This window comes from Dendrobium catenatum, unplaced genomic scaffold (genome assembly GCF_001605985.2).
Source record: "Dendrobium catenatum unplaced genomic scaffold, ASM160598v2 original_scaffold_112685, whole genome shotgun sequence".
NCBI lineage: Eukaryota > Viridiplantae > Streptophyta > Magnoliopsida > Asparagales > Orchidaceae > Dendrobium > Dendrobium catenatum.
Window position 1 is genome coordinate 42821 of NW_021431120.1, and position 12901 is coordinate 55721.

The 12901-nt window shown below is 31.1% G+C and overlaps 1 protein-coding gene across 1 annotated transcript; it reads right to left on the reverse strand.

Annotated features, from left to right (window-relative positions):
* Positions 1 to 369: 369 nt before the first annotated feature.
* Positions 370 to 1464, reverse strand: LOC110107536. The gene has a single exon (XM_020837811.2). It carries the CDS (start codon positions 1462 to 1464, stop codon positions 370 to 372), a length of 1095 nt encoding a protein of 364 aa, XP_020693470.2.
* Positions 1465 to 12901: the final 11437 nt, after the last annotated feature.

Consider the following 12901-nt stretch of genomic DNA (forward strand, 5'->3'; position numbering starts at 1 on the left):
TATTGTTGTCACAATTCCCTTCCTCCATGCTCAGGGAATTGTAGATATCACAGCCAATAGAAACATTAACATTCTCAACAACCGGTTCCACAATCTCACCATCTTCAATAATATTGTTTAAGATAGAAAATTTATTGATATCATTGGGAATATATGGAGTAGAAACTGACGTACCCAAGTGATTGTTTACCTCCTCCAGATGAGAGATTGAAATACCTTCCATCTCAATTTTTTCTTTCTCCTATCCTTTTCAACCAAAGAACTATTCTGAATATTGATCTGCTTGTCATTGTCCCCAGCAGGTTCTTTCTCCACAATTCTATAACTCAATTTGGAATTTACTCTTCTGTCAACAGCTCTTGATTGATCTCAACCACTGTTCTGGGAATTAGCCTTGTGAACTGGACCTTGCTTTCTGAATTTATTTCTCTTGAAATTGACATGAATCCATGGGCCATATTCTTCCTTATTGTTCTTCTGAAAACTATCTTCATTTTGAGAAATATCCATGTTGATAAGCGCATTAGCCTTTTGAACTGAAGAATGTCTTACTTCAGCTTTTTCTGGACATTGATCCACAAGATGTCCAATTCTTCCACAGCAAAAGCAAAAATTGGGAATTTTTTCATACTCAATTCTTTGATAGAATTTACCTGAAGATCCTTCAGCCCAAATTCCTAAAGGAAGCTTTGTATCCAGGTTTATCCGAACACAAACCCTGGCGAATTCTCTTCTATTCCATTGGAATGAGTTACCATCAATCATACACGATTTTCCAACCATGGAGGCAATTCTGCATATGTTGATTTCGTCCCAACAGTGGAGAGGAAGGTTTGGCAACCTGATCCAAACTGGAGATGTAAGCAGTTTCAAAGAAGAAGGTGAGAATGTGGAAGACCATTTGTCCATGCCTATGATATTATTTTTAACATACCATGGACCGCTTGATAAAACAAAATCCAAGGCATTCTTTTCATCAAATACACATAGAACCCATCCTAAGCCGAGAATGGTTAAGTTAAACTTTCCAAACTGAGCCCATTGCCTTTTCAACTCTGAGCAGATTAAATGAAATGGAACATTGGTGTCAAAAACCTTAATAGCAATTGAATTTTGGAGATTCACTGAATTTTTCTGTTCCTTCGGAATATGAATTTTTACTACATTATCACAATCGGTGATGTCATTCTTGAAATTTAGTTCTGACACATTAATGTTATTCTTCTTTGTCCAAACATTAGGAGTCCAATTCATAGAATTTTTTGAAATAACCTCTTTCTGAAAAGAAATTTCAGGATATTCATTCAATTCTGCATTTCCACAAGAACGGACATTTTCCAGATCAATTCTTTCCCTTGATTCTAGGATTGAATCTGCTTTGGAAATCACTTTTTCATGATAACTAATATTTTGAACATTAAGATTATCTTCTAACTCCTTCCTAGTAGGATTGAGGCAATTCATCGAGTTGGGAGAGGACGTCTCACCAGAATATCCATTAGCAATCACAGTTTACCCGATTGGAGAATTAACAATTTTAGAAATCACAGGATTCTCAAAAGCTATAGCTTTCCCTTTTCCAAACACCTACACTGGTTTTTTCAGATTTAAGAGACCACCTTCGTTGATTACCAAAGCTTTTCCATATCGGGCTTTACTGTCCACCTTGTTAGAAAATCTGTCGCCGTAAGCAGGTGGAGAAGAAGAAGTCATGATTGATCTCGAAGGAATGGATGGAGTTGGAATCACATGTCGACTCGCCGTTTGTTCACTAGCCGTTGTCACCGGCCAGCGAACGTCTGCCGCCATGAAAATAGCGGAATCCAAAATTCAAAATTCTGAACATTTTTCTCTCACTAGAACAGAGCTTCTCTCACTAGAACTGATCTCTTACCTTACTAGATTCACATAGGGGTGAGAAGAATAAAACTAGCACATTCATTTTTATTCTCAATAGAAAAAAATTCAAGCAGGTTTTTATTAGTAGCTCAAGGCAATTGGATAATTCATAACAAGGTGTTATGTTCATAATTAATATCCATCATTTGCTCATCAATATTCTTAATAATGTTGGAGACTTAGCAAAATAATCCTAAAATAGAAGTAGGAGGGTCATTGTTAAGTCCCTTAACATTGATGGAAATAGTCAAAATAGTAGCCAACCAAATCTAACCAAACAACCTAATGAAATCAACCCAACTAACAATACTATGAAGATTTTTAAGAAAAAAACAAGTTCAAGAGACCATAAATGTGAATAGTATCTGAAGGGACATACTGAAGAGTACCAAAATATAGAGCAATTAAACTAACTAACTAGTAAAAAATGGGTAATAGTAGCCTTCAATTAAACACCCAAAACACATACAGAAAAGGAAAGACCCAAAAATTATCATAGCAAAAAATGAGAACAAAAGAAGGCAGAAGACCTGCATAATAGCACCATGTCCAGTTCAAAAGAAATAGCATAAAGCATGGAGCTCAGTAAAGGAAAAACACATAAACACAAGTGAGAGGATCCAGCTATAAAAACTATAACAATCACCAAATAAAACCTCAGGCAAAACCTAAAATAGCACACACACTTAACACAGCTAAAACTATCAAAACCATCAAATAAGTGATCAGTGAAAATAAAGCTCGGGAGAAAAGTAGAAATTCAAATAAGAAACTTGCACAGAAGTTTAACAAAAGAATAAAGTAAGAAAAAAAAAGAGCCAGAAATCATGATGGATCCCCAAGCAAAAAATTGTCTCGGGTGTGTAGTATCAGATAAGTCATGACGGGTAACATTCATTTTCTATTCAAATCCAATTCAATACCCAACTAAAATAATATACAAACACTTGAAAGAGGTAAAGTTCCAATTACTCAGATAGAACAACACCAAAAGCTAGTGGACAACATGCCCAAAAATGACCAACTTACCACCAAAAAATAGAGAAACACAAAAAATAGATTATATCACATCTTAAAAGAATGACACAATCCATCACCACAACCTATATTCCCATTCCAAATAAGAAAAGGAAGTGATGACAAGTAAAGATGAGCAAGGACACATTCCAGGGGATGCACAATCATAGCCAGAAGAGAACCCAAACAACATAAGCACCAAACCAAAATAAGAGACCTACCAAAATGAACAAAACCCAATCTAAAATGAGTTAGCAAAGGTGAAATACCCTAAGACTAGAAACTGGAAAAAGATTCTTAGCTGGACTGAATATAAGGCAAACTAGGGTGGTTTAATCTCACTAACACCTTGAAGTTATCAGGTAAAGAGGTACTAACATATTTAATAAATTCCCTTAAATTGAAACAAATTTTAGCAATATTATTAGCAGCTGCATTTCCTTTCTGGTAAACATGAGTAAGAGAGAAAGAAATAAGAGAAAGCCACTGCTTGATGTCTTTAATCAAAAATAAAATGAAGGATTGGACTACATAGTACAATTAATATAATGAATAAGTTGTTTAACTTCAACTTCAACCCAAACGTGAGTGATACCTAAAGAGAAATATAATAGCCCATATTGCAGTTCTTGAATCTCATCCCTTATCACAATGGAGGAATTAGGACCCAGAAAAGCAATGATAACATGTCCATTTGAATCCCTAATCAGACCACCACAAAAAGCCTTAGAATAATTCAGAGAACAATCAATGTTTAGTTTAAACCGCTCAGTCAATGGTTAAAGCCATCTCACAATTATATGGGAATTGATAATGGAATCTAAATGAGTAGAAACACCAAACTCAATAGTCGTATATTAATAACCTTTGAAAGCATTTACTTTAATAAAATTGGATAAAGAAAGTTGAAAATTTTTATCTTTGATTTTACCAATAATACTCATAGTATTCTTAAATATATCTTCATGCTTAGCTTCATTTCTACTCCTCCAAGGAAACAAACAAATAAGAAAAGAAACAATGTTACGAATATTACCTTTAGATGGAGTAAGCAAGGTCTGTAAGATGATAGTAATGGAGCTATAATTATTACAAAATTTAACACTAAAAGTGTTATTAAAATATAACAAAATTTTCATAGTTGTAGCACCATTAGCATAAAACATAATTAAGGTTTTAAATTTTATTACTACACTAACATTTGGAAACAATATAAAAAACTTTTAAAAAAAATTCACAGTCAAATAATTACGAAAAAATCCTTCAAACTAAAATAGAGTAAAATGATGAGATAGCATTATCCGAAATAGTTGAGTAAAGTAAAGACTTATGTAAGGGTTGCATAATAGGGTTCCAAACTTATTTTAAAGAAAACTTACCATCATTAGTATTAGTAAACATCATGGAATCCTCTTTATCCAATTGAAAAGGAATTATAAGGATTAGACTAACAATAAAGTGTGGGATGTAATTCCAAAGTAAATAAACATCCAACACTCCACCAAAAATAAAATAAATCACTTTTCAAGCAAAGGTAGAACGTGTATTCAATAAACTATCAATAGAAATATTACCCAACCAATTATCTTGCCAAAAAAAGATGCTCCCATCCCCAAGACCCATTAAATAAATATTTTTTCCTCCCACTTGATGGAACAAAGACTTCTCCAATTAAAGGAATCATCTTATTTAAAGTGACAGATAACAGGGTGACAACCAACATAATATTTATTAGTCATGAATTTATCCCATAAAAATTTCTTGGATCTAAAAGAAAACAAGATTTTGTAGGAAAAACCAGTAGCCATGTCATCCATAGTCTTAAAACTAAGATTCCCTTCCTTAATAACACAAGAGGAATTAGCTCAAGAAGCAAAAATCATAGAAGAATTTATATCCTTAGAACTCTAAAAAAATTTATTAAAAAGCTTTTCCATTCTAGTATAAACATTCACCATAGGACATAAGGTGTGAAAAAGATAAATGGTTATAAAATATTGTACATGTTTAATTAAAACTAATCTACCAGCAAAAGAAAGAAAATTAAAAGCTCAAGTAGTAAGTTTATTATGAATAGTATTTAAAATGTCATCAAATATGTGTGACCTCTTCTTACCTCTATAAAGTGGAGTACCTAAATACTTCAGCGTTAAGATCTTATGAGAAAAGCCAAACTTATCATAAATCTCATTAATTCTTTGATTAGAGAAAAATTTGAAAGTAATGAAACAACTCTGGCTAGTATTAGACATAAGACCACTCTCTTTGAAATTTCTCAAGAAATTTAAAAATAATATAAAGAATTTTAATAGATTCGTTAGTGAAATTAATGAAATCATCAGCAAAGCTCAAGTGAGTAATAGGGAAACCACCAAGAGTTCTAAACTATAAATTGGGATGATTTAAAAAAAAGCTTGTTAGGGCCTCTAAAAAGAAATTTAGTTGTTATAATAAACAAAGCAGGAGATAAAGGATCCCCTTGTCTAAGCCCATAAGATGATTTTAAATAACCATGACACTTACTATTAATCATAACATAAAGATACAATTTTTAATGGTATTTTCAATAAGATTAATAAACCATGTATTAAACCAAAAAATCTTTAACATTTTGTAAAGGAGCTCCCAATTTAAATTAATAGAAGCTTTAGAGATATCAATCATTAAAATGCTATTCCCACCAAAAAATTTAACTTCCAAGTCATGCACTAACTTCTGGGCCAATAAAAGATTATCAAAAATATACCTACCATTAACAAAACTAGTTTGTTCCAAGAAAATAACTTTAGGTAATAAAATAGCAATTCATAAAATAAGTAATTTAGAAATAAGCTTATTGAAAAAAGAACACAAGTTAATAGGGCAAAAGTCATTCCATAAGTTAATAGCATCACTCTTAAAGAATAAAGTAATAGAGGTGGAAGTAAAAAAGTTAGGGTAGGGATTTCCAAAGAAAAAATCTTTAACAACAACCATGAGATGATCCTAAATGATGGACCAACAATTCTGAAAAATCTTAGTACTAAATGCGTCAGAGCTAGCAAGACAATCAGCATTCATACTTTTAAGAGTTAACCAATTTTCATTCTTAGTAGGCATCATCATCAAAAACCTATTGTCCTCCTCAATAATAAGAGAAGGAATAAAGAAGCATAAATCAAGTCAGGGGAATCAATAGAGACACCATTAGGAGTATTAATTTTATGTATATGACTAGTAACTTTCTTGTAGTTAGCAATATTATGAAAACATTTAGTGCTTATGTCTCCCTCAACCCGAAATTTAGAAGAAGCCTTCTATCTCCAAAAAAACCTTTTCTTTCTCTTGAGGTTTGAAAAAAAGTTACCTAAGCTTCATTGAGCAAAACAATATTCCTAGATGAGGGGTTTTTCATGTAGTTAATGTCTGCACTATTAACAAAATCCCTAGTATAAGAAATATTAGCAAGGATAATCTTAAAAACATAATTATTCCACAAGTTTAATTTTTGTTTAAGTCTTTTAATCTTGAATCAGAATCTAGTCATACCCCCCACATTATCAGAAGGGAATAAAGGAGCATGCAAATTATTATTTACGATATTGAAAAATGAATTATATAAAATCCACATGTTTTAAAATCTAAATGGTGTAGGACCATTGGTATTTTGTTGAGAAATGTTTAAAAGTAAGGGGGGTTGCTCATATAAAGTTCTTTTTAATTAATCAATGTGAGTCATAGGAAATAAAGATATATAAAAATTATTTAATAAAAATGTGATCTAATCTTTGTTATATAGTAGCTTTATTCCAAGTATAAGCATTCCCTAAAAAACCAATGTCATGAAGATTGCAATTGTTAATCATTTCATTCAAATCTTCTATAGCCTAGAAATCGAAGGCTTCCCCCAAATTCTTTCAGTGGCATTAGTAATAGTACTAAAATCACGACCAATATTCCAAGGAGTAAAAGTAATTAAAGAAAAATAACAAAGCTAATTCCATAAAGTTTTCCTTTCATATCTTTAACAATAGGCATAAATAAATGAAGCATAGGTAGATAATTCATAAATATTGATACTAGAATGAACAATTTGTGGAGAGTCATCAATAATGTTTAAAGAAGCCAAATTATTCAAAATAATCCAAATCTTATTGGAACAATCACCGAAGGCTGAATGAAAACCAAGTTTGCTATGCATATGATCCAGGTTAAAAGAAGAAAGTAAAAGTTCAATTAAAACAAGTAAATTAATGTAATACATTCTACAAAGATTTTTAACTCTATCTCTAGACATAGAATCCCCCACCCCCCTAATGTTCCAAAAGAGAGACTTAACCATTGGATTATGAGGTAAAATTTGAGGCTCTAGTAGACATCGCTATGCTTATTATTTTTTGGAGGCTTTCATATGTGCTTCATTATTAGTCTCTACTTTTTGTTTCATATTAGGGGTTTACAAAGTACCATTAGTTAAACCTTCCTGAATAGCCTTTTGAGATTAAGAGTTTTGATCAAAGATTTCTCCCTCCACAATGTTGTCACCCTCCCTATCTACATGAGAAATTATATTTTTTGTTCCCCCCTCATTGATATGATCCACAACACATTGAACCTTAGGTAAATTTGTAATGTTCCATCCTCAAAAACCATATCCTTATCTAAAACTCCATTAGCATGATTTTCTTGAGAAGTATTTGAATCATCATCAATAACCATTCTAATCTGCAGAGACTTAACATAATCATTCACTATAGCCATTCCAAATGAATCTTGGGTATCAATACATAACACGGATGGATTGTGGTCATCAAAATTAAGTGTTAATTCCCAAGTGGCTTATTGTTAGGGCTAGAATCTATGTCATTCTTAATATCATGATGAATAGTTTCATCTCTATTCTATGGGAAAATATTATGACCATCTGGCACCTTTTGTTCCTCACTATTGGTTCCCACAAAATTATTGGAACCTTTTTTAGTTTTTTAAGTTGAGCATGTTCCACAAAATAATTAATAAAAGCATGCCTGCGGACTCTAGAATTGTTACAAAAATTCAAAAAGTTTTTCAAATCAACTTTTTGTAAGTAACAAGCTTTTTTAGAACAAAGACAAATTTCCTTTGGATATTTCTTGGTAATGTCCATTTCTACAAGAATCCTAGCCATAGAATGTCTAGAATGTGATGTTGTAGCTTGATTGATTTTAGAGGCCTACCAAATATAGATCCCAAAGCATGTAAAACATGCGTATTAAAAAAATGAAGCTAAAGGTTAGGAACTAAAATTCATTAAGGAACTATTGAGGATTCATCATTGTTATGAATTTGATTTCAGAGAATATACTTTTGATGATAATAAACACTTCTGTTTCTCTACGACTACCTTGCCTACTAATATTTTAGGTCCACAAGAACAAACTGCAATTTGAACTAGCTTAAGATGTGGTTAGACTAAGTTTGAGTTAGTTTGTAATCTTTTCCTTTTCTTGAGTCAATTGTAAATGATGTGGTTCCTGATACTAAGTAACCTTGTATACACATACTTGGGGGAAAAATTCTGACTATTTTTAGAGTTTATTATTTTTGGTCACATCATCTGATATGATACATAAAATAAAAACCCTAATTAGGGCATCCTAGTTAAGGCAACCATCTTTAAGAACATCATCCTGGACGATAGGCTCAAATCAGAAAGAATCAGCCTCTAAATCTATTTAGGTATCTTTTATTTTTGGACATCATCCAGTATATTATCCTAGACAATGAAATACAATTATGCCAAAATTAATCTGGTAATTAAGGAAAGCAATTAAGGTTTGATTGCTTGATCATATCATCCTAGATGATCACAGGATTGGCCGGGATGATCAATTCAAAAACCTTAGTTATTCCTAGAATATCAAACATCAGCCTACTTCTATACAGGGCAATGTTCTAGATGACATGTGCTGAATTGAACTATTCTTCCGGGATAATCGTGAGATTTCCTGGATGATCATGTTATTTTTACATTGTCAAGACATCCATTCAAGGAGATGTTATGGATGATAGTCAACGATTTGAACTAATCGTAGAGGATGATATACTATTGGCCTTGATGATATAAACAAAAATTGTCTGATCATCCCAAATTATCCAAGCTGATTGAGCTAAATTTGTATTGATCATATAGTATGATATTTATATCATTCTAGATGATATAGTTGGTTTATTGCAATTAAGAGCTATTTTGAAGCTCTTCCAAAAAAAGACCTCTTATTCTACCTAAGAGAGCATCTTTTATCCTGACCTAAGTAAAATAAGAGGAGAGGGAGACAAGTGAGAGAGAGAGAGGATCTTGTGAGGGGGTGTTTGTGACGGGTTTCACAAAGGTTGCTCCGAGCAAGGATACAATGTCATATTCTCTGGTCATCATTCATAGTTCCTTGGGGGTTCTAGAGAGGTCTAATTTAGCATTTGATCCAGGTTCTCTGTCTGCTTTTGGAGAAAGCAAAAAGAGCTAGGTTCTCTGCCTTCTTCTGGAGGAAGTAGAAGGAGTTGGGTTCTCTGCCTCATCGGGGTCATTGGAAAGGTTGTTTGTAAAGGCTTCTCCACCTTACTATGGAGGCAAAAGGAGAGACACTTTTTGTGAAATACTCGGAAGAGAGGCTCCAGGGAGTGGACGTAAGTCAAGTTGATCGAACCACTATAATTATTATGTTCTTTATTACTGCTTCTGCATTTAATTTCTGCACTTTGATTTATGTTGTGAAATTTGGTTTAAGTTTATGCTTTTGCTTAAAGATTTTTTAAAATACCAATTCACCCCCCTCTTCGTAAGCCTTGGGACTAGTTCATTAGGGCTTAACATCAAACTTTCAAGTGGTATCAGAGCACTTTTAATCATAAATGTTAAAATACGGTGTCCTCTTAAGCATTCTCATTTGGCAATTATTTATCTAATATGATTGTCTAGCAAAGATCCTATTATAATCTAGATCATTGAATAATTTAATCATCACATGTTTAGCTCTAGCAAGCTAATAAAAAAAGCACCACATAACTTCATGTTCCTAAAAAAAAACACGAACGATGTGAAGGTTAGGTCTATAAATTAAGAACTTCCTTATATGTGTAAATTGTTAAGGACTAAAAAGTTTCAAAATATCGTCATCAGACATTAAAATTGCAGTGAAACATTTTACCAAAGATTTTGCAAATAAGAAGGTAGATTCATCGGACGACGAACCAGCAGCAAGAACATCATGAAAATACTATGATTTAGTTGTAGTTTCAAAACCTCGGATACTGAAGAAACCTCTCTTAGTAGTAGGTAATCTCGATGGAGGAACACCACAAGGATTAGGAGATGAAGACGATAGACCAACCACCATAAGAAAAATGAAAAAAGTCCTAAGGTGGAGAGGCTTCTACAAAGGAAATAAGGGAACCATAAAGAAAACAAAAAATAAAGAATAAGAAAACAAAACCATGAAAAGCTACAATAAAAAGTATGAGGATCAATAGTGGAAGCGATAATCGCACTCCCGATCGTGAGAGCCAAACACAGTCATTATGAAATTCAAAGAGCTTTGGTGTGCTCGAGATTTAGATTTAAAATAGATTTAATTTTGATATGGATTTATGGTTTGAGATAATTAAATATGGACCTAGTTTAAATAACCACACCAAGATACATGAAGAAATGTAACTAAATTGTATTAAATAGAACAAGTAAATTTGTTTGAAATAATATTTTAAAAGGTTATGATTTAATTCAAGCAAAACTTAAATTTTAATGTAGGTTAAGAGTTTGAGGTTGAACACTCTGACTCAAAGGTGAAATAACTAAAAAAGTTAATAGAATGTAGGGAATTCTTAACATACTATAAGAGAAAGTCAACTACAAATTTAAAAGTCTAATTACCGCTTAAGATGGTAACTAAGAATCTTTCTACAGTGAGGTCACCAAAAAAATTTGTGGACAAAATTAATTATTCCAACTGATTCACTTTATATTTTTATAATGAAATCTGAATAGTTAACAACATATTATCTTTACAGATAGACAAATCTTTTAATATTGATTAAATAATAGAAATAACGTTTACTTTCACAATCAAACTCAGCAGAGAAATATACTATTCAACTTAAAAGATAAAATCATATTCACATATCATTTTGAAAATGAAATTAAATGGATAAAATATTAATTTACATTTATATAATTTTTCCATTATGTATAAGATTAAACATAGGTTTATTTTTCTACTTGTTCATTCTATCTTTAGTAAGAAATTGAAATTATGTTATTTAATTTTTATTCCATGTCTTGTTAAACTTATAGTTTTAGCTAATGCTATGGAAACCTAAGTAATTACTAATGTAAACTCTTGTGCTTATAATTCTTATTGTTTTTTTTAATATCTCTCAGTCTTAATTTTATTTATGGAATGGACATGTATAAATTTATAACCTAGCATGATATATTGCTTCAACAAAGGAATATTGGAACAGTTAAGATAATTGGAATGGAATACTTGCGTGCTTAGGCACTTGCATTCATAATGTGGATTTCTTTAAAAATTAGCGTAAAAATAGCCCACAGCATAAACACACCCCAATTAGGAATGATACACACATTTTAAATAAACCAAGGAAAATAAGCTACCTCTCTAATGCAAGTAATCTACCAATTTACATGTATGTAATGTATATGTTTAAAGCAATGTATAAATAAAATGTAATATACATTTACAAAAGAATGTAATGAATAACCTAGGATCTATTGTAAAAGTAAGGTGGCCATGCTCCACCACAAAAGGCTTGGATTTTTACATGTATGATATTTTTTACATCTAAATATGGTTGTGTATTTAGTCTTCAAATCTTATGGCTCTAGGTATTTTATAGAAGTCTAAAAGTGAATATCCGTCAAAGGAAGATAGATCATTTCCTTTGGGAGCAATTTATGTTTATAATAAGCAAGCACATTTAAGATCTTTCACAACTTTGTTACATTTACAACTCGATCTACCTACACATTTATATCAATAATTTAAATTTACATTTAAACTTTACACTTTACATTTATAATTTACATTTCAAACTTTACACTTTACTCATTACACTTTACACTTTAAAAAAGAAAAAGCACTAACTCTGACTTGACTATTGTAAATAGAACAAACATGAAAAGTCAGGTAAAAAGAAAGTAATGTAAATGTATAATGAAAGTAAATAAATGTGCAAGGCCTGGTATGATATTCACATTACAGAAATTTAAAATAGACAAAGAAATAGACACCCTCCAAGTAAGGTATCAAATTACACATAAACAAATAATCACCAGCCTAGCTTGGACTAGAGTACGTTGTCCTAACAAACAATCTAGAGTGAGTGCTATGTTGTGTGGTTTGGACATGTCTTAGTTTAATTAGTTATTTGTGTTATCTACAAATTGAATTTATTTTTCCAATAGGCCAATAGAATTTAGTTTTAAGTTTAACCTTTAATAATTTAAAATTAAATATTTTATTAATTTTTAAATTAAATAATTAGCTTAATTTACTTTTTTTAAAAACATTTATAATTGATAGCTTCATTATACTCGAAGTCATTAATAAATAAGTAGTATGCTGATAATTATAGTGCATTTATTTTCCCTAAGGGATAAAATAATGCAGAATGTTCATCATTTTAATTAAGTATTTTATTAATTTAAGTTTAAAAGAACCAAGTAAATAAATCACTTCAATTCTTTAATCTTTTAATCAATATCTCTTACGCTTTGAATTAACATAATTATTTTCCCCCTAAAGGTGAAAGCAAAAGCATATACACTACAGTTTACTTAAAGCTATTTCCTTAAATTTTATTAATTTATTTAATACATTTAATTTGATTTATTTAATCAATTTGGATTGAATTTTCTAATTCAATTTTGTTTGTACTTTTAAATTCTTATTTATTCATTTATGATTTATTTTAAATATTTAATCCTAATTAATGAAGTATTTAATTTAAG

Coding starts and splice junctions, on each gene's coding strand:
- LOC110107536 (XM_020837811.2), bottom strand. CDS start 1,464: ATGAATTGCCTCAATCCTACTAGGAAGGAGTTAGAAGATAATCTTAAT.